This window comes from Cervus canadensis, chromosome 20 (assembly GCF_019320065.1).
Source record: "Cervus canadensis isolate Bull #8, Minnesota chromosome 20, ASM1932006v1, whole genome shotgun sequence".
NCBI classification, from domain to species: Eukaryota; Metazoa; Chordata; class Mammalia; order Artiodactyla; family Cervidae; genus Cervus; species Cervus canadensis.
In genome coordinates this window covers 48,324,800-48,348,437 of record NC_057405.1, presented here as the reverse complement: position 1 = coordinate 48,348,437, position 23,638 = coordinate 48,324,800, and the positions used below count along the sequence as shown (strand labels likewise).

Below are 23,638 nucleotides of genomic sequence, written 5' to 3'. Positions count from 1 at the left end.
AACAATGGCTGGAGTTGTGTGTCTGAAGCAACAGTGTGAACATCAGAAGTGATGTGGTAGCCAGTTATGATGAACGCAATACAGCTCGCTTTGGGAGGGAGCCTTGGGAATGGGTGGAGAGGGCTGCTTTCCCTTTTGAAAGCTGTCTGTCCAGCCTTAGATCCTGACCTTAAAATCCATCCCAGCTGCCCCATCCCAGCACCGTGACTGTGGAACTGCGTCTTCTAGCCCGCTGGGACCTGAAGTGAACAGGAAACCCAGATGTTGTGTGTAGTCAAAGGTACTCTTGAAAATACCTTAAATTATCCAAAAAGTGATCCACAGAAACATGGTTTTTATATACAACCCAATGCAGTGAATTTTACAAACTCTGCAGTGGGACACCCACAGAACTAAACTAGAAGCCTCTATGACATGTCTGGGTGTTCAAACTAATCTTCCTTTAAAGACATCTGAACAGACCCCTTGCTCTTGATTTTCATAATACTTATTCCTCTCACATTGTCTTTAAAGCTACTTTGTTTTCTCCACTTGTATTGAGGTATAATTTACACATAATAAAATTCACCCATTTTATATGTATAGTTGATGAATGTTGAAATTGTACAGTCTTATAGTCACCACCATAAGATACTAATATAAAAACATGTCTGTCATCCTGGAAATTTTCCTTGTGTCCTTCCTTTGAAGTCAGCCCCCTCCTCCAAACTCTGGCCAGAGACAACCTCTGGTCTTTTTATTGCTATAGTTTTGCCATTTCTAGAGTTCCATATAAGTAGAATCATAGAATATGTAGTTGTTTTATATACCTTCTTTCAGTTAGAATAAAGGTGTTGAGGTTTATCCACGTTGTCTGTGTGTATCAGCAGTTTGTTCCTTTTCTGTACTTAGTGTTGGTTGCTGCCCAGATTCACAGGACAAATTACAATAAAATTTCAAAGACTTCTCTGCAGTCGCTGAAAACACAAGGTATAATAGACCTCAATGGCCTTAACGAGGAGGCCTGAGATGAATTTATTTACTGGGCCGTGCAACGCCTACCCCAAATGCTGTTAGATTCACAGCTTGTAAGAGTCAGTGTGGATATAGATAACTGTTGGACATGACATCAGTAAGACATGTCAAAGTTATTCACCACTCTGAAGTTTTGTTAAATCTGTAAAGAAACGACACCTGTCTCACGACTGGTCGGGTATCTTGCTGTGCTCCAGAGAAGGCAGCTTCTGTTGACCTGAAAGAGCAGGTGAGAGAGGGGCAGTGCATCATTTTTCCTCTTTCCCTTAGCAGCTTGGCTGCCAGGATCACCGCCTGGGTCATCTGAGGGCTGACAGTGACATTGTTCTCCAGGAGGCGGGAGCACAGATGGATGAGGCCACCTCCAGGACCGGGGACTTCCTTGGAATGAAGTGGGTGGAGGTGAGCTAAGGAGGAACAGAGACTGAGGAGTGGGCCTAGGAGGAAGGGTGGGGTTTATTTGTGTAGAAATCATGGATGGTAAAGTCATTATTAATGATTCTAAGAGACAGCCAGAGAGAAACTACTGCAAGCAGACCACCCAGGACAACCCAGGACCTACGTTGTGGAGGGTGCCCTCCGCACGAACAGTGCATTTGTCAGTGGGAAACTTCGTGCAAAGGTGCCAAAGCAATTCCTGAAAAGTACTATTTTATTTTGTGTTTAGAAAGATCTAGACAAGGATATTTGGCAATGACTATAGTAGGTATAATGCAGCCCATTGCGAGGCCTGGGTCTTAGCTCCCTGCAATAGTGTTTCTCAAGAAGACGTGAGCAATTTTCTCTCTGCTTCAGTGTTTATAGTTATTACAGAAGTATGGATAATAATAACTCGCACAGTACAGAACAGTGAAAGATGATCGCAAATTGTATACTGCTGTAATTCAAAGCCCAAGATTGGTAAAAATCCCAGTTCTGTAGCTTCTTACCTTTAAGGTGATGATCAAGTCACTTAATCACTTTGTGCCTCAATCTCCTGATCTGAAAAATGGAAATAATAATGATAATAATAATATTGATCTCTATAATGCTGTGGAGAAGAAACAATGTAAGCATATGACATGCTTAGGTTGATGCTTGGCAATAGGAACCTTTCAATAAACTATAGTTGCTGTGATTATCATTAATGTTGCTATTATTATTATTGTTGTTATAATGAGTCTAGCCTTATCTTCTACTTCTCATATTTTCTCTGTTAACAAATCCTTTAGTATAAAATCTAATCTCCTCCTTGACCTAGACCTTTTCATCTTGATTGAATACATGTACACCTGTTGGTCCCCAGTCTCATCATTATGCAATCCCAGACTTTTGACCAAGTGTATCCAAAGCAAGTAAGTTTACAGTAAATACATTTGTCATTTACATTATCAGATGGCATATTTTTCCCCGAGAATCCTGATATTAAAAACATAAAGCATTGCTAAAAGCGTTAAATGAAATAAAGCTCAATATAGCTACACTAATCTGTGCTTTCTAAATTTACTGACAGAAGTGAAGAAAGTAGGCTGGCACGGCTTTTGTGCCATTTCTGTATCACACTAACCTAAATTCAAACAGTGTGTTTAGATAAAAATAATGTTCCCTCCAAGGGAGCTCCTGACTTTGCAGAGAAAAACACTTCTGTGAGGAACACAATGAGCACCTTGCTTCCTGGAGGAGAAACGCTGCAAGCATATCACCACCACATTCTCCAGAAGTAGATTCTCTGCTGTCCAGTCACCACCAAGGAGGGACAAATGGCACCAACAGCTTAGCACCACCAGGCACCTTTGTGGGGTCAGAAGTGGAAGGGTGCTTGTCCGATCAGGGCTGACCTCCTCTTGTGGCCAGGCTGATGAGATGGAGCGGCAGGAGGCAGGCGAGAAACCAGAACCACAGCTAACAGGTGGCTGGCCAGAACTCCAGGGACAAAGGAACTGCCCTAGAACTTCGAAGAAAATAACCACCTGGGAGGATCTTCCCTAGAGAGATAGAGGCTTGTTAAATTTATCCAGATGTTCAGTTCAGTTCAGTTGCTAAGTCGTGTCCGACTCTTTGCGACCCCGTGAATCGCAGCACGCCAGGCCTCCCTGTCCACCACCAACTCCCGGAGTTTGCTCAAACTCATGCCCATCGAGTCGGTGATGCCATCCAGCCATCTCATCCTCTGTCGTCCCCTTCTCCTCCTGCCCCCAATCCCTCCCAGCATCAGAGTCTTTTCCAATGAGTCAACTCTTCACATGAGGTGGCCAAAGTATTGGAGTTTCAGCTTCAGCATCAGTCCTTCCAATGAACACCCAGGACTGATCTCCTTCAGGATGGACTGGTTGGATCTCCTTGCAGTCCAAGGGACTCTCAAGAGTCTTCTCCAACACCACAGTGCAAAAGCATCAATTTTTCGGCGCTCAGCTTTCTTCACATCCATATATGACCACTGGAAAAACCATAGCCTTGACCAGATGGACCTTTGTTGGCAAAGTAATGTCTCTACTTTTTAATATGCTATCTAGGTTGGTCACCACTTTCCTTCCAAGATGTTAGGGAAACTATAATTTTATTTTTCTCTTATTCAGAAACAACAACCAAGAAGAAAAGCAGGGACTTCCCTGGTGGTCCAGTGGCTAAGCCTGCACTCCCAATGCAGGGGGCCCAGGTTGGATCCCTGGTCAGGGAACTAGATCCCACATGCCATAACTAAGAGTTCAAACGCCGCAATAAAGATCAAAGATCTTGAGTGCTGCACCTAAGACCTGGCACAGCCAAATACCTAAAAAAATTTTTTTTTAAAGAAAGAAAAGAAGTGTTCTTAAGAAGTATATTTTATCAATTATAACATTAGAAAACATACTTCTTTCCTAAATTTACATTTACTTTCTTCCTAACTTACTTCCTCATTCCATATGCAACCTTGTGGACTTAAGGTGGTGATTCCTCAGGGTCAACTGTACACCTCCCTGTCAGTTCCCCCTGCTAGGTAGGAAGATATTTGAAGCCACATTTGTGTCTGCTTGATTTCTGGAGTGCATAGGCCAGCATCACACACTTTGTAGGTAACTGAGGAGATTCTGATTGGATTAATGCTTCATAAAATGAAACCATCAGCTCTGGTTTAAAAAACCATCATTCTTTTTTAAAGTTAATTTTTATTGGAGTATAGTTGGAGGAGGAAATGGCAACCCACTCTAGTATTCTTGCCTGGGAAATCCCATGGACAGAGAAGCCTGGCGGGCTGCAGTCCATTGGATCGCAAAGAGCTGGACATGGCTGAGTGACTGAACGGCAGCGGCAAGGGTGTGGCTGCTTTATAATGTTCTCACTTTCTGCGGCACAGCCAAGGGAGCCAGTCATGTGTCTCCGTATATCCTCTCCTTTTTTGTTATCATAACTCTCATTTCAATCCACTTACCTTTACACCAAGGTAAAGTTGGCAGAAATCTACGTAAAACTGGCAGAAACTAAATCTTACAATAAGCTAGAGTTGGCAATAATAGTCTCTACATGTATCCTGTGTTTTCAATCCCAGAGGATTTTAGAAAGAAATGTTACATTTTTTTCTTTTTAGTGGAAAAATGAAAATCATGAAAAATGAGTATAATTTATGTGGTGGTTTAGTTGCTAAGTTGTGCCTGAATCTTGCGACTCCATGGACTGTAGCCTGCCAGGCTCCTCTGTCCATGGGATTCTCCAGGCAAGAATAGTGGAGTGGGTCATTGTTTCCTTCTCCAAGTACAATTTATATAACAGTCAACAAGAAGTTAGTAAATAAATTATGGAAATTGATAAAATGGTATATACTATGTAGTCATTAAAATTATGATAGGGCTCTATATTTATTAACAATGCTATCCTTGGAAAAAAATTTTTATTAAAAAAAGCAGTTTAAAGTATGTATGATAGAATACCTGTTTTGATAAAAATACGTATGACTGTTAGTGGAAAAATATGTAAGAATGTATGTTTATAAGTAGGAAAATAATTTCCTCTCAGGTTGGCAGAGGGGAGGGACACCTTTTAAGTGATATGTATATATATATTTGGCTGATCTGCATAGCTTGCAGGATCTCAGTTCCCCAACCAGGATCCAACCTGTGCCTCCTGCATTGGGAGCATAGAGTCTTGACCACTGGACCACCATGGAAGTCCCTAGATATTTGTTTCTATATTTTATATGTTACTACATTTTCTGTTTTTAAAATAATGGAAAAGTATTACTTTATAGTCAAAACACTAGTTTAAAAGAATATGTAGTGTCGCTCTTAAAGAAAATATTTTTAAATGACTCAAAATCTCATCACCTATAACTATGTAAATACTTTTTTTATAGAATTTGTATTGGTTAGTTAATGTTTTGTTACAAACTACTTCAAAACTTAGTGCCTTAAAATGCTAATCTATTATTATAGCACCTGAGTCTGTTGGGCTGCTTGATCTAGACTAAGTTTGGCCAACGTTATGGACTGAATCTTGTCCTCCAAAACTTCATAGTTTGAAACACTAACCCCTAGTACCTCAGAATGTGACTGTATTTGGAGTCAGTGCCGTTAAAGAATAAATCAAGTTAAAATTAGGTCATTATGGCAGGCCCTATTCCAATTTCATTGGTGGCCTAACAAGAAGAGGAGATTTGGACATAGACATACATAGAGATCACCATGTCACCTTGAAGACTCATCTAAAAGGCCAGAAGAGAGGCCGGAAGAAACCAACCCTACCAGCCCCTGATTGCAGACTTCCAGCCCCTAGAACTGTGGGAAAATAAGTTTACGTTGATCACACAGCCTGGTCTGTGGTACTTTGTTGTCACAGTCCTGAAAAGTAACATAGCAGATATGAGCTGGGCTCCAGGTACTAGGGAACTGGGAGCTCTGCTCTGGGCTGTTTGACAAATTGCCTGGGGCAACTCACTCTCTAAATTCCTACTTCTGGGACCTGTTGCTAGCCCTGGGCATGTCCTGCCCAGGGATAGGAGGAACACAAGAGATAAAACAGAAAAATCTTTTGAGGCCTAGTCTTGGAGCTAGCAAACTACTGACTGCTTCTATTAACCAAAGCAATTCAAATGACTAAGCCCAGGGTAGAGAATGAACTCAATCTAAATAATTAGAGGCATGCCTACTGTGCGACAGAATGGAAAAGAGATCCAGCAAAGTGTGAACAGGGAGGAGAGAAAGTAGGGGAGGAGCCACTAGGGCCAATGATGTTACTATCTTAGATGTCCACACAAGTTTATATTGCAAGTCTTACACCATATGTGCTTAGTCGCTCAGTCGTGTCCGACTCTTTGCTACCCCATGGACTGTAGCCCTCCAGGCTCCTCTGTTCATGGGGATTCTCCAGGCAAGAATACTGGAGTGGGTTGCCATGCCCTCTTCCAGGGGATCTTCCCAACCCAGGGATTGAACTGAAGTCTCCCGCATTGCAGGCTGGTTCTTTACCGTCTGAGCCACCACGGAAGCCCTGACACCATATGCTTACTATATGCTATATATATCTAATTTTACTTATATTTAATCTTCTTCCACCTTTTTAATAGGATTAATAATTTAAAATTTCACTGAATGCAAAATATATCACATTAAATTTTTTTTAATTTATAAAATTAAAAAAATTAAGAGTCAATAAAATTAACACATAAATGAACCAATATAAAAGTCAAATCCAAATGGAAAGCTAACAGCACAGTATAATTTTTCATGCATTGGGAGTACTCAATATACATTTGTTGAATAGAGTCTATATAAATTTATTTTGAATGTGAGAACTGTTGCTGAAACCACACTTTCAAAATGTGAGAACTGTCATTTGTTGAAACAAAAATAACAAAACAAAAAAATACATGCAAAGTACTGAGACAGTATTGACTGTAAAAGGTTACAATTTGGTTCCACCATCATCTTTCTAGTTAGAAACATGTGGGAGTATTTTATGGATTTAAAACTTTTTGATTCACTTGCATGGAAGGTTGGCTAAAAGTTAGCCATCTAAAAAAAAACTATGATTCTGTTTTTGCACTTCAAAAACACTTCTATGTTTATGTAAAAGGAATGCAAGAAAACATCAAGAATTTTGTTTTCTGAAGAGTGATAAACCTCATTTTCCTAAGAGGATCAAAAGATGAAAAATCTGTATTGAAGTTTCCTTCCTAAGAGAAAGTAAATCTTGGCTGCAAGTTCATTTTCCAAATCAGGAAGAATTTTTTCTTAGGATAGCATTGAACTTGAGAAGTAGAAAAAAAAATTTTTTCCAACAGTTAATTATTCTTATAATTTGGTTCTAAAAACATTACCATTATACATATTTTTAAAAAGATTTCAGTGTCTTATGTAATCAGTAATGCAGTCATTTAGAAAACATGTGGAAATTGCAGAGCTAAATAGCGGACATATATTTATTACATTTGGTACATGCCCATACTCCAGGGATAGCTAAATGTGTGTATAGTACTCCTTTGTCTCCTCTTAGAAACCCTTCCAGAGCTCTGTTATGAATTATATTGTGTAAATACGTCCACATTCAGTTTTGGGAGAGTTATTCCCAAGTCGGTTTCAAACTGAACACATGTTGCATCTGTTTTCTGTTTGTGAATACTCAATGCTTGGCACTTTAATTGGGATATTTTTCTTTGGAATGAAATAATTTCAAATATTTGCTTAATCAAAACATCAGTTTCCTTTTGCAGTTTCCATCCTGGATTGTTGGTAGGTTTCCCAGACCAGGTCTCCTGTGCGATGGAGAGGGACCCACCTCCCCTTGGTGGGGAGGGGAACAGAGGAGAGAGCAGGCGACACCCAGACCACAGCTCGTCCCCCCAGCACGTCCATGCCTCTCCAGATCCCACCGGACCTGAGGACTTGTCTTCAAGTACTCTGGAAGGGTTTAACTGTCTCATTTTCTTCTAATAATTTATCATCTTTTTTTCTGTGAAAATTTTAATGGGTGCAGAAAAATTTTCCCTTCCGCTAAAGTTCTATGAAGCCAATGGAACCTCAGCTCTCTCCTCTGCCAGATTCAATCAAAAGTTTTCTGGGACCTTGATTTTGGGGGCATATGTGTTTAAGAGAAATTAACTTGGTGGCAGGGTAGAGGGTGGGTTGAAGCAGAAAGAGGATGGAGGGCAGTAAGGCAAACCAGGAGGCTGTTGCTGCTTGTTCATAGGGAAGATGAAGTTAGGGCAGTAGGATGAAAGAAAACAGCCCGTGCTCCTGGGAAAACCACGGCCTTCAGAGTTAAAGAGGACTGGCTTTGAATCAGAGCCCAATCACTTACGAGCTCTGTGACCCCAAGCAAGATACCCAACCTCTCTAAACCTCAGTTTCTCTACTTAGAAAATGAATGTGAAATAACATATATAATTCTTGTGAGGACTAAATTATAGTTTTTAAAATGCCTAGTATATAATGTTAATGTATGATTTTTAAATAGACACAAGTGAAAGCTATTATGAAGGAAGAAACAAAGGCCAATGGATTGAATATAGGAAATGGAAAGAGGAATATATAGTCAAAGATCAGAAAGTGTCCAGCCAGTTGACACACATTTCTCTAATTTACTGACCACAGGACATCTTTTTCCCCCCACAAAATAATTAATTAGCCAATGAATTGATTAATTATGGAATAACAACAGTAAATAACTTACCTTAAATTAGGTACTAATAGTGGCAGAGACAAGACTCCAATTTTGATCTTTTGCGTCTCTTCTTCCTTTTCTTTACCTTCTCTTTCTGAAAAAAGATTGATTTGAAAAATTATTAGACAGGGCAGAGTCAAGGAAATTACCCACACCTCCAGGAGCCTTGAAGTGGATTGTCGGAGTCTGAGCAGACTGAATGGCGCTGAGCAACTCTTGTGCTCCTCAAGGGGCTGACTGAGGCCACTCGGCACTCACCGGCCTGAGCTGGGCCGCTCTTTCCATTTCTCACATGTACGAGCTCTTTTCTGCCGCAGGACACCAGGCATGCTGGCCTTCTCTGTCGGGAGTCTGTAATACCCAACTCCTCACTAGGACACTTCCTATTCATTCTTTATTTATTTTTAAATTCAATTTAATTTTCATTTTATACGGAAGTATAGTTGATTTACAAAGTTGTTTCTTCCTTTTTTCTTTTTTTTGGCTGCTCTTCCTTGCCACATGCAGGCTCCTCTAGTTGTGGTACAAGGGCTTGGTTGCCCTGCAGCATGTGGCATCTTAGTTCCGTGGCTAGTGATCGAGCCTGCTTCCCCTGCCTTCGGAGGCAGGTTCTTCACCACTGGACCCCCAGGTAAGTCCCTCCCAATCATTCTTTAGCTCCCAACTGAAAAGTTACTGTCTTAGATAGATGTTCCTGAGAACCTCTATCCCTCACTTTCCAATCTAACTCAATTTCCTCATATTCTTTTTATGCCACACCTTTTTCTGTTGTATATAGCACTGACCACAATCATAACCACATAACTGTTTACTTGTTGGCTTATCTAATGCTGCCTCTTTCATGAAACTAGAAGGTAGATTAGATTAGATTTAGGGCCAGTACTGTGAACGCTACAAGAAATATTTAGAAGAGAGCCTAACAGAAACATGTACTTTTTTTTTTTTTGGAGGCAAAATTCACCTAACATAGAATTGAGCATTTTAAAGCAAACAATTTAGCGGCATTTAGTGCATTTGCAATGTTGTACAACCATCACTTCTATCTAGTTCTAGAACATTTTCATCACCTCCAAAGGAAATTTCATACCCATTAAGCACTATACACATAATACAGACTAATATATAATTATATAATATATATAACACACACACACACACATATATATATAAATTTGTCTGTAGTTTTTTCTTGTATCTTCATCTGGCTTTGGTATCAGGGAAATACTAGTTTCAAAGAATGAGATAGTGTGCTCCTTCCTCTTCTATTTTTCAGGAAGAGTTTGAGAAGTATTGGCATTAATTCTTCTTTAAATGTTTGGTGGAATTTGCCAGTGAAGTCATCTGGTCCTGGATTTTTCTTTGTAGGGAGGTTGGGTTGTTGTTGTTGAACTGATTCAATCCCCTTTATTTGCTATATCTATTGAGACTTTCTAAGTCAGATTTGATAATTTGTGTATTTCTAGGAATTTCTCTATACCTTCTAGTTTACTAAATTGTTGGCATATGATTCTTCATAGTATTCTCTTATAATCCTCTTTATTTCTGTAAGTTTGTTACCAATGTCTGCACTTACATTGTTGATTTTAGTTATTTATGCATTCTCTTTCTCTTAGTCAGCCGAGCTGCAACTGTCAGTTTTGTTGGCCTTTTCAAATTTGCTGAAATACATGAATCTACAAATACAAATCTAACAAGCTCAATGCTCTCCAAGGATTATGAGCATGAGGAGATCTATACCGAGACACAGTGGGTCTCACAGTTCAGCATTAAGGCTTTTACTTTCTCAGGGTGTCACTTCAGGTCTTCTGTTTCTGAGCCCAGAGCCAGTCTGGTCCAGCTTTTGTAGAGGGCAAACCTCTTCTGTTGGGGTAGAGGGCAGGGGTGCCTGTTGGGCTTCTCAGGCTAGGGATATCAAGCTGATCCTCTTGAAGACATCACAATCTTCCCATTTTCACTCTCATTCAGCTTTCAGTGATGCTTCCCATTCTAAGCCTTTCTGGAGTTCACTGCTTCCTGACTTTTATCCTTGTAGGAGTTGGTTCCGGTCACCACTTTCCCTAACTTTTCAAAATGATCATTTTTCTTTTTATGCTGTGGTATCCACTTCCATTCTCCTTTTGGACTTAGTTTTTGCTCCTTTTTATATATTATTGGGCTTTCCAGGTGGCACTAGTGATAAAGAATCCACATGCCAATGCAGGAGATATAAGAGATGTGGGTTCAATCCATAAGGCAAGAAATCCCTTGGAGGAGGACATGGCACCCTACTCCAGTATTCTTACTTGCTGAATCCCAAGGACAGAGGAGCCAGGCAGGCGACAGTCCATGGGGTTGCAGAGTGGGACATGATTGAGAATCTGAGAAGCAAAAAAATATATTAGTGGTTTTAAGAAGGACCAGAGACAATCTCCTATATATTTTACCTTTATATCTATCTGAAATTAATATTATTTCTATTTTATAAATGAGGAAACGGAGCCTCAGAGCTTGGGAAACTTGTCCAAGCCCACAAAAATAGTAAGTATTCATCTTTATACTACCTTATACAGCTTTACTAAGCATTAAGTAGTTACAGCTACTCCAATGTTACCTGGCTTCAGCAAGTGTTCTAAAACAAGTTTTGTTACTACTCCATTACAAAGAATAGCTTGTGCCAGGGTCCTTTGGGAAGAAGATCAAGCCAGTTATGAGTTTATCTCCCCTCAGTTCCAAATAGATTCTTTATTGCCTGCACCACAATACTAGAGTTGATTTTTAAATACTTCTCCTTTGCCAGCTGGCACAATGCCAAGCTGTCAATGAAAGGTCCTGGAGGAGAGCTTCTCTGGCCCCATCGTGTCCTTCCCCACAGGTTCTTGCTGCATGAATGGCTTCTCTGGGAAGTGGCTCCTGCATCACCAGTCAATTCTCTGGCACTTAGACCCATCACACAATGGACAGCAGCATCTCCCCACCACCTTAGAAGGAGAATTTCTAGCAACTGTTGGAGGGTGGATTTCCAGCAAGTTCCATCCATGCAATCCCCAGTGACTTCTCTGTGAGCCAGAGAGGCATAGATGTGTCCTCTCCAGAATCTGGGTCTCTGTCTTGGGTCAGGTGGTGGGCTCATCTTGGAACACTCTCAGGGACAATGGCCTCTCCTTATACCTGTTTTTACTTTTTTCCCCCTTCTTTAACAGTCTCCTTATTTTTCACTAGAGAATCCTTCATTACTCCAATCTTGTTATAATTAATAACTATATAAAACTTTTCATGTTCAAATTACATTGTGGCTTTTCTCTCATGGTTAGACTCTGGCACAGGCAATCTTTGGTCTCTGTAACATTTTTTGGGGGGGGGAGAGGGGCATAAATTGTGACTTTTTAAAAAAAATTAGTTTGTCTGTGCTGGGTCTTCATTGCTGCACAGGCTTTTCTCTAGCTGAGGCAAGTGGGGGTTGCTCCCTAGCTGCGGAGCATGGGCTTCTGATCGAGGTGGCCTCTTTTGTCACGGAGCACAGGCTTAAGGGCGCGCAGGTCTCAGTAACCGGCACGTTGCATCTCCTGGGCTCTAGGTCACAGGCTCAATAGTTGAGGCGCACAGGCTTGCACTCCGCAGCACACGGGATCTCCCCAGGTCAGGGATCGAACCCATGTCTCCCGCATTGGCAGGCGGATTCTCTACCACCGAGCCACCAGGGAAGCCCTTGTTTTTGTGACTTTTATATTTTTCCAATAGTGATTTTTGGTTTAGTAAACTGATATAAAATTTTAAAAAGTTAACCTCGATGGGTAAATGTTTAGGTGTGAGGGAAAGACTGCTGTTAAAAAGAATTGCTAGTAAGTATATTATATTCAATAACCAATAAATACATTGCCTACCTATTATTTAAAAAGACATACTGTTAATTTTGGACTTGAAAGATCTTTCAGCCAGAGATGGCAAAAAGCATTTCATAGTTAATGCCCTCTCTGATTAACTGTAGTGGCTATCTGGGTTGAGGATTTTAAGGCCAGAAAACAAAGATCAACTTGTAATATCTACCCAAGTAAAAGAAGAGACATGATGGAAAAGCATGGTATTTGTCAGCTGTTACCTGACCAGTTTCACAGATTAGTAAACTGAGGCATAGCGATTTAAATGTCAAGGCTAAAGCAAAGCTCTTCAATAAATAACGTAAAGCTGGGGCTAACTCCACATTTGTGATTTCCAGTGCACTGCTCTCTACCTGCTGCTGCTCTAAGTGGTGACGGAGCTTTTAACAGGCCAAGTGAGAAGCACAAAAAAAGCTAGAGATGAGGCTGTTCACCGTTAAATAACTTTAGGATCTGTGATGCATATCTGGGCGTTCAGATTTATTGCCCATCATATTTAGAAACAGATCGGAGATAAAATGAACTTAAGATGTTTTCTAACTCTAGAAATGCGATGGCATTGAGTCATTAAGAAACCCCAATGCTTTACCATTTACTTAAAGATATCTCAGATGTTAATTTGAGATTTCCAAACAGATTTCCAAAATGTACTCACCATCTAAAAGGAATAGCACAGAAATTGCACCTAAGCCTAGTACATGTAAACATTATACAACTAAATATGTCTAAAAATAATATATTTTTTCAAATTCACCAAAAAGAGATTTGCAACTGATTCATGGGGAAGAGGATAGCTAGTAATAATTTGAACTTCAGATTGTAGAGAAAAGTCTTTTCCTGGAAGATCAGGTGGACCCTACGAAAATTAGAATTCAGCCCATTTCAGACCACTTCTGAAGGGCTGATGAGATGTAGGTCTTGCTTTCTTGTACCTGGAAGGCTGTTACCTACCAAAGCAACACACTAGGGTACCCTTAACACCTCAGTCCCACCTAGAAGTCAACCAGAGGTGACCCATGTTTGAACTTTCTGGCTAGAATACAGAATAAGGAGATTTTTGAAGTGATTCTCACCTAGGGACACAGTAAAAATGCAATTAAAAAAGGCAAAAGAAACACTTGTCTCTTAAGTCAAACAGTTTACTAGTTGCCAGAACACAGTGACCTTTTGTTGGTATTTATTTACTGAAAAACTTTACCTGCATATCAGACCGTATAGGAAGGTCACCCTTGAAATACTGATTTCTGAAGAAGCAAAAAAGATAACTAAGTTAAAGAATACATGAGAGAAGCCAGAAGCTTCTGATTTACCAATAGAACCAAAATTCATAACTTGAGAGATCAGTCTTAGATTTCAATCATTACTTTGTTGAACTCACTCTCAAACACATACCATTGGTTACAAGGTGGGCCTGGAAAAAAAAATTTACCAACCCAGAATTTTACTATTCATGTTATTTTAGAAATAAATGTACATGTACATATTTTATCAACATTTGGAGTAAACATTCTTAAGTAAAGAGCAAATAACAACTTAATCAAGTATTCAGTTCTCCTTTATAATTTATTCCACCAGGATTAACTAACATCCTAATCGTAACACTTCCAAGTTTCCTAATTTCAAAGATCAAAGAGGTTAGGTACTCAGTTTAGTAACAAATGCTGTGGAACTACTTCACATGCAGTCCAATGGCCCTGCATATGAACTTCACTATACTGAACTACAATTCTTAGAATCAAATTTCAATTCTCCTTTTCCATTGTGTATCTTGATGATTCCATTCCCAACCAAAATAGAAAACTACTCTGGCTCTGATATTCATTTGCATTCTACTTTTGACTAGAAAAGCCACAAATAACATTTACTACCAGATACACTCTACTGTTTTATGGACGTAAAGCTCAGGAATTAGTATTATAATTGTTCTACCTAAAGAAAAATCCCAATCAGTAAACTACACTGTAGCTTAATTCAAATGGTATTGAGTCCAACACTGCATTCAAAAGAATTTGTTAACGAGTGTTACTCAGCTTGTTCAATGGACCACCGAGCCACTACAGGAGAAAATGCACAAAAAAAATAGAAAAAATAAAAATTAAACAATGGAACATCTGCCATCTTGTGGCAAGTTGGAGAAAATGCAGCAACTGTTGAGAAGCTTCTTTATATTGTAACCCTTCTGAGGATTATTTCTTCATATTAACATTGCTACTCACGTAAACAGACAATAACAATTTAATAGTTTCATTTTTTCTGTAATCCATTCACAACCATTTGGCTTGACAGATTACCATCCAGTGAATTGCTTCTGATTTAGGGGGACACTAAGATTCCCCTAAATTTACCAAATGTTAATAGATTCCTTGCTCAAACTAGTTCTCAAAAGATTGTTTCCCTATCCACCATGGCCTACTATTTTACTAGTAGGCATCAAACCCAAACTCAAACACAAGGCTTACAGCAATTCGTTTGATGTCTAAATAACACTTGAAGATTTAAGACTTCCCTCACAATTCTGGTCCCATCTAACTCCATTTACCTGACATAACAACAGTAGTAGTTAACAGCATTAACTGTATCAACTCAATCTTCAACAACCTTAATGAGGTGAGGACTACTATTATTTTCCTCATTTTAAGTTAAGAAGCAATTAAGACACAGAGGTTAGTAACTTGCACAAGATTGTGAAGAAAAAAGGATCTTACACTATCAAAAGTTATTACTTGTGATAGCATACAAATTGAAGTTTTCACTTAAAACCTGGAAAATCCATGTCGTTTATATTATAATACAGTAAGAAATGTTATGAATCCTAGTATCAGGGAAGCTTCAGTAGTAATTTTACTGAAGCCACATCAATCAGAAGATGAAGGTAAATTACTCCACTCTAAGACCTTCAAATCATCTCCTATTGACAGAATGCTAGTAGCATTGTTATTATATTAACTACCTTATAGTACCCGTGGAATTTGGAAGCTTTCATCCATGCCAAAAGGAAATGAGAAAAATTGAAAATACAGCAGCATCTTCCCTCAGTAAAGAGCTTCTCCACCCCCCCACCTCCCTGCCAAGTTGAGGTCTGTTTTAAAGTGCCATTTTAAAAACTGAAATGATAGTGATTACCCCTATCAGGACCATGGTTCTCCCAGAAGACTTTGTTAGGACTTTTAGCCACAAGGCAAATCTTCCATTTCCAGGGAAGAAATGAAACCAAGATAGTCACTATTGTCCCAGAAACACTGAACTGCATGAATCTGCAAGTCATCACAAAAGATAATTTGAAAAAAAGGAAATGAAAGCTGTAAGGATGTGTAAAATTTCCACCCCTTTGACCAGATTGTTTACATTTTTAATTAAAAATTAAAGAAATACACATTAAAAAAATTGAATAAAAATTGATTACCTCAATAGATGCAGAAAATGCTTTTGATAAAATTAATCATCCAGCTAATCTGACTCTTCTTGTGGAAAGCATACAACTTCTTTTTATCCATTTGATTGCCCATTATCCCAATACCACTCAAGGAATAATCTCTTGCCTTCATCAATCTGAATTATTTTTTTAATCCAATATTGTTCCAAATGTATTAGGGTATTTATCTTGACATTTTATGATCTTTTTCACCATATGCCAGAACCATAGCTTCTTTATATTAATACTTTTATTTATAAGAATTTTTGTTACTGCTCGTGTAAATGGGACCTTACTTTTTCTGACAAATCTGGCTGTGTTTTTGTATATTACTAGTTGCTATTTTCTCTGTGTTAATGTTGTACCAAGTCACCTTGCTGAACTTTCATGTTTCATATTATTCTCTCGAGGCTTTAGCTTTATATAGATGCTTCTATTTGTAAATAGTAAAACAAAACCTAAGTGTAACCAAGGAGGCTCACTACACTATTGAAACAAATTTTTGGCATGACCTTAATACAGAGCAGTTAAAATGAGTTGTACTTGTTCAACAGGGTTAATCAAAATGTAAAGAAGCAAGTTACATAAGTACATGTGCAATACCATTGTGTGTTTCATGAACACTGTTATGTAACTATTTCATAAGTGAAGAACTGAATTTCATAATTCCTAAAATCACAAGGGTTTGAATGCTGACAGATATGCAGCAAGAATGAAAACAGGCATAAGGTATGGTTACTTCTGAAGAGTCGTAAGGGAATCAAATGACAAACTGGATAAAGAGGGCTTCGACCTCTTCTGTATAAATTTATTTAAAGAAAAACAGAGTTGAAACCAACATGGCAAAAGTGAAATATCTGTTAAAATACAGGTGAGAGAATGGCTGCTCATTACAAAAGTCCAGGTGCTTTTGTAAATGCTGAAGTATTTATTAACAGGAGCTTTTAGAGAAATATATTTGATTGATCTACTGTCCAAATTTTTACCTCAAAATAATCAATTTGGCCCAGCAAAAAGATTTCATTGATTTTGGCAAGTTTCTACAAGTTTTAGCTTTCTCCTTTGCATATCTTAGTAGCAGAAATTACCCCGTTTGTCTGCTTCCTACCACTAAAGTGTAAGCTGGGGAGCAGACATTTTCCCATTATGTTCAGTTGCATGCTCAAAGCCTTCAAGTGGGGAGACACTCAATAAATTAATGATAAATGACTTTTAAGTGTTTGTTTCCTTCGTTTGGAAGCCTGGGTGTAATAGTGGAACCTGGGTACCATGTATATGCAGTACAAGAACCAGGTTTTGTCTAAACAGCAGGTTTTATTTTAGCCTTGACATAAACACAGGAAAGTTTTGTTCAAACACACCATACAATTCTTTGTCTACTTGGTATATAATAGGGGTTGGCAACAGAGTCCCACAGAGCTCAGTATGGAAACTATAGTTTCCTTTTCTGATTATAGATTTCTTCTTTCAACTCAGAATCTCAATTACCAGTTTTTGGGAATCTTTGGTTCAGCTCAAAGCTAATTCCTATATCTCAAATGCATAGCTTGTATCATTAATCTAAGAGATAAATTATGATTATGAGATATTAATCTTCACCAATATTGGCTGGTTAACCTATAGAGGACAAGATGGTAGAACTCCTATTAGAGTAAGAAATAATAATTACTGTAAACCCAGTAATTTTCTGAAGAAACAGTTTATGGATGTCTTTGAAGTTGTAATCAGTATCTTTCACCTTTTGGGTATTCTATTTTTCTACAGAAACGGTCACGTTACTAGCCTATGAAATGAGACTCCATGTTGTAATAAACAGACAAAAGACAATCGAAGTACAATTTTTTAATAAAGATAATTACAAAAGATGGAAAAATCAGCTCAGAAAGGCCAATTACTTCTTTAATAGATCAGTTTTTTGACATAATAACACATCAATTTTAAATACTATCACGTAAAGCATGGTGGAGAAAAGAAATTTTGCTTCATAATTAGAAAACTCACAATAAAACTTGCCAAGAAAAACAAAAACAAAACAAAAAAAGCCATTTTGAAAATAAATACAGTCCATGCCAAAGTAGTATAAAATGAAGCCAGAAGTCTTCAAAAAGAAAAAACATTTTTCTTCCCAATACTTGCTCACTTTTTTATGGTTTCTCAAAGTGGTGAGACTCAAATTCAAGGATTGCTGAGCTGTTCTGACTTGGCTCTGTTAAAAGAGGCAATATGAAATATTAAAAACTGTACAATCTCAGTTTAAATGCAATGACCGATAGATCAGTCCTATGGTTCCCGTCAAGAAACATGTAAGCTGGTAGTGCCTTGAGTTTTTGGAGCACTCACCGCCGTGACCTTTTGAGTGATTTTACAACCTATTCCAAGTCATTCTATGAAGGCTAACACAAAATTACGTGTGGCCAAGCATCTACATGCTTTCTGACAATACAAAGCTCAATTATGGTCTTTTAAAAAATTATGTTATACTAGTCCAGTGATTCTTAAAATTTACCTGTCTTACAACACCAAAAAATCATGTATATAGAAATAAGAGCACCATGAAAGATGATGAGTGTCTATATAAAAGTTAATAGCAAAACAAGGCTTAGATAAATTATGTTCAAGAATATAAACTGGTCTATTTTAATACATTCAGTTACAACACTATTACTAGCTTTTGTAATTTTTTAAGGCATGCTACATAAATGAAAACTGAGCAAGTAAATGAAATATAAGCTAATGGTTAAGATACATATATATTGCCTTACATACCGTACAAAAATTCAGAGCATCTCATAACAACCTACTGATGATATTCCAGGTTCAGTTCAGTACTTCTCAAAGAATATATGTATACTCACCCCAACCCCAGTAAACATGCTCATTATTTTTATAGCATATAAAAATTACTAGAAAAAGAATACAGCTTACCCTTTGGTATCTGTTTTTTCACCACTATTATCCTTGGATTTATCTTCCTCCTTAACATCTAAAAACAAAAATTGGGAAGAGATTAACACCTATTTTGAAATATAAAATGTATATATTTTATTTTAAAATATATCTTACTTAAAATATAAAAAACTGCCATATACAATATTATGGTTCATGAAATCAACAACTAACTAAGCTTCTGAAGAGGTAGTAAACAGAGGTTCAAGGTATCAATGCAACATCACAGTCCTGCCTTTGGGGACTCTCCCCTGGGGGATCACAGCATTACAGGCAGGATATGCACCATGAAGTTCAGCCAACAGACATGCGCGCAACACCACGGTAGATCAGGAAAGGCTATGACAAGTGACCTTTGAAAGGCATTCTGAAAAACACATCTCTTTTGAGTGGGAAAAGGGAAGTACCTTAACAGATGGAAAACTCAAAAGGATTTGAGGCAAAAAGGAATTAGGTTGGAAGGAAAAACTGCAAGACCAACTTGGCTGGAGTTTTGTGACAAGAGGACAGAATCAGAGGAGGTCAGAGACCAAACAGAAGCTAAATTCTACTGCTTATATAACCAATAGGTTTTTTTCCTTTTTTAATAATGGTTAGGCTAGTACCCTACTTTTCTAAACTTTTTATTTTGTATTGGGGCATAGCTGATTAACAATGTTGTGACAGTTTCAGATGAACTGTGAAGGGACTCGGCCATAGATATACACGGCCATTCGATTTTAAACCCTCACTATGTAAGTATCAGAACTTTACCATTTTAATAAAAATTAAGAAAATAGTAAGAGTAACACTATCCACACAGGATCATTGAAACAAATTAGCCAAAATGTGCTAAATTTTTTCTTTAGATAAGCCAATGAACCAAAGTTGTAAGGCACTGATTATAATACAAACATATAGCAACATGTTTATTATGACATTTGTTTTGGCTTCTGGCTTAATTTTAGATATGTAAACAAAAGTGCCAAGTGGGGTTTGGGGAGGGATGAAGAGCAAAAAAATATTCCTAACTTCAGGTTCTGAACTATAGACTTTTAAGAATGCAAGATACTATAAGAAGAATTTCGTTATTAAACTAAAAAATTTAAGTATCAATTATTATCAGCAACAGAAGTATTTAGGAACTAAATACTGTGAGATTAATCCACCACCAGGCCATTAAAGCCAGATCAAAAGGCACTCTCATTTTCAGCTAAAACAGCAATGAAAGATAAGCACTCCAGTGCACCCACTTTCCCATTTGGAAGAAAAAGCATAGAAAGATAAAAATTTAAAAAGCAAGGATAAATGCCAGAAAGGAAGACAAACAAACAAACAAACAAAAAATCCAGAAAAGACAAACTGACAGAGAAAAGAAAGGTACTAGAAAAATCCTACAGCTAAGTTAAGTCCTTCTTACCTCAATCATAGCTGGAATTTCTGGATGTCAATCAGTACACAAGAGCAGACTGGAGCCATCATTGTAATACATCGGGAAGTTAAAATTATAAAATGACAGTATATATAGTGGAGTCAATCCACAAACAAAACAGAACTAGATGTGCAGACATGCTACAGATTCCTAACTCTCTAGTAAGTAAAAAAAGAACATGAGGGCCAGCTTACCCATGTAACTTCAATATGATAGAAGAAGGATGTTGGCCCAGTACCTCTGAATCTGTTTTCCACATAGCTACAGTGTCAAAATTAACAAGTCAACTAAAACCTGTGCTCATCACCATTACCTGCATATAGGTAGCAGGTATCCAGCAGGAAATGCACCAAGTACAAGAATTCAAGTATTTAAGATACTGCATTCTCTAGCCAAGAGCAGCTCAATCTAGCAGGGAGATATGTAAAGTTCCTAATGAGGTGCTATAATATAATGTGTAAATAAAATGACTGAGGTATGTGTAAGTGCTCTGGAAAGTCAGATAAAAGAAAACACATTCTGAAAGCAAATTCAATGCCCTAAATCATCTATTTCTCAACAGAAAAACTGACACATTTGTCTCAACAGACAAGACACATTTTTAAAGTTAAGACATCAGAAAGTATTATCTCCTCCTAATCCAGCTCTCAAATCCCTTCCCATCTTTCCACAGCTTTTATGTTTCTTTCAAATAATAACAAAGTCTGTTCTCTGAGCCTTTTCAAAATGGTGAAACTGGTCTAAGGTTATATAATGTTAGTCTTCTTTTATGTTTTATTCTCATCACATAAACTTACAGGCAGTTACAAATTAACTTAGAATTTCAGCTCTGCTCATGGGCTACATATGGGTCTATAACCACTTTGTTCGCTCTCTTACTCAATCTAGATCACAGTGGAGTCGTTCAATATTTTAAGCCTATTTTGCCAAGAAGAGATAGTTTCCTGTATTATAAAAGCAAATGTGACTAACATTTAGAGAGCTTTAATTAAAAGTTTACTTACATGGGGGAAAAAAAAGTCACCTATTTATTTATTTAGCACACTCACCTATTTCTGATACTTGTGTATTTCAGGATCTCATAAAAATTACCTTGTTGCTCACTTTCAAAAACTTACAATTAAAACATCAAAAAATAAATCTGACCTGCTTTTTTGTCCTCTGTTTCCTTCTTGTCTTCTTCGATTCTAGCTTTTTTTGCTCCTTTCTTATGATCAGCCACATTTCTACGACCACCTTCTCCTTCATCCTCAGAATCTGAGAACTCTTCATCACAAGCTATTCGTTTGTCTGATGCTCGAACTGACACATTAAAAGATTTTTAATAAAATTTTGACAAAGGCAGTCATAGGTTTTACAAATGTTAAGTGCACTGCTCTATAGAAGAACTAGCCAGTCATATTTAAAAGTAAGGATAACAGATTTTAAGATTATAACTAAATGCATGGCTTGCTAAACATTAAAAATTTAGCTTTAATCTAGGAAGAAATAATTCAAAGGAATATGAAGAACATTAGAGGTTCTCATTAAAAAAAAAAAACAACTTTGGAGGAAAAAATATTGCTTTCGTGATAGGAAGTAGGAGTGGTATCTTTAAATAAAAAGTAACCTTTTATTACAGAGCTGAGAGGGGAAGAAGAGAAAATAAGAAATATCATTTACGTCAATTATGTTAGAATGTCTATACCATAATAGCATACTATTAGGCTAAAAGCCTATAAATCATATTAAGTGGAATTAGATTGTAGAATCAAACAGAAGGTGCTTAATGTTATTCAACTCACTCTACACATAAGTGGGTAATTTGCAGAAACTGAAATTGCTGACACTCAAATCAGGCTCTGAGACAAAGCAAATTAAATCTGCATAAGATTAAAAAAATGATGAAAACAAAGACAGTAATAACAGTGTACTCATGACAACAGGTGAGGTTCTTGGGCAACCAAAACCTCCAGTCTGTAGTGTTCTTTTAATAAAGCAGAAAAATGTAACAGAATACACATCAAAGGACTATCTTACTAGAAATTCTCTTGTCTGGATCTTCTCCATCTTCATCTCCACTATCTTCATGAACTGCATCTTCTGGAATAGCTTGCATCTGGACACCAGGTGCATGAGGCAACATGCGTAAATTTTCAAATAAACGCTGTCTAAATTACAACATGCATAGTTATTAGAAAAAAATGTTTTCTTTCAAGTTCTTAAAAGTTGCATCTTTTATCTAGCTTAACCTAAGAATTAAAATAGTAACATTTACTGGGTACTGATACTTTACCTATTATTAACCCATAATTCTCAAAATTTACAAGGTAGATACTAAATTTCATCCCCCATTTCAAGGATGAGGAAATAAAAGCACAAAGGCAAATTAACTTGCCAAATGTCATGGAGCTAGTGTGTGGTAAGAGAGGGCACAAACCCAGGCCTGTGTACTAACAATGTCTCTCCAAACTCTATTTCTTAGAGAAAGGTCTATCAAATGTTTCAATGAAAATAAATTTCACTTTCATGTAAAGCAAGAAAATATACAACTTATAGTGTCTTTTTCAACAAAAAAATCCATTTTAATAGAAAATGGAAATATTTTTGAGCTATGAATCCTATTATACATTTTCCATTATTTTATAAAATTAAAGAAACCAAGTCTTAAGGTTTCAAATACTTTTGACAAAAGGGAATACCTTATGTATAAAGTTAAACTGACCTACTGCACATGACCTTCTAAAAGCTTCAAAAGTTACATTAATAATGTTAATCAAATCAAGTTGATGATGTCTTACTTTATCTTTTCCATATATTCTGGAGTGTTCTGGTTTGTCATGTTTGAAGGACTAATATGCAGTTTGAAGTCCGGTCCAAAATACTCAAAATAATCATTATATGGCAATTCTATTAAAAATAATGAAATAAAGTTACATATTAAAAGCTCAATCCATACATAAAATCCAGACTCAAGTTGTAAAATATTTCCAGAGAAAATATTTAAAAGTGAATACAAAATGAATTTAGTGACTGCTCTCCTATTTACATAGTTTTGGAATCAACTCTAATGACCTAACCATCTTTTTCTACATACAGACAGTTCATCCAATAAAGACATCATAATAAGAACACTTACCATTGGGAATCTCACAGTCAAGGGCAACTGCAGTCTCATATGTCCAACACCGAGCAACGTTGCGGATTGTGTATCCACCTCCCCCAAGCATCAGTAATGGTAAATTGAAAGTTTTTACAACTTCTACACATTTAGCATGACCTAAGACAAAGAAGATTTGGGTAACAATATATTTACACACTGTAACAGCTGGAAAAGAAAAATTCAAAAAGAAAACAAAATTTTACTCAACCAAAATGGCTTTCCTAAATATTTAAAAAACAAATAATATA

At 37.3% G+C, this 23,638-nt stretch overlaps 1 protein-coding gene across 1 annotated transcript in view; it reads right to left on the bottom strand.

Annotated features, from left to right (window-relative positions):
* Nucleotides 1-17,718: 17,718 nt before the first annotated feature.
* The window catches only part of HDAC2 (histone deacetylase 2), a 31,909-nt gene continuing 25,989 nt past the window's right edge, over nt 17,719-23,638 (bottom strand). Inside the window, exons 9-14 of the mRNA XM_043439182.1 lie at nt 23,367-23,507; nt 23,029-23,137; nt 22,268-22,398; nt 21,395-21,550; nt 18,817-18,874; nt 17,719-18,097 (exon numbers count right to left, since the gene is read on the bottom strand). Of these exons, the coding sequence (XP_043295117.1) occupies nt 18,067-18,097; nt 18,817-18,874; nt 21,395-21,550; nt 22,268-22,398; nt 23,029-23,137; nt 23,367-23,507 (626 nt within the window). The 3' untranslated portion in view covers nt 17,719-18,066. The remainder of the gene's footprint in view (nt 18,098-18,816; nt 18,875-21,394; nt 21,551-22,267; nt 22,399-23,028; nt 23,138-23,366; nt 23,508-23,638) is intronic.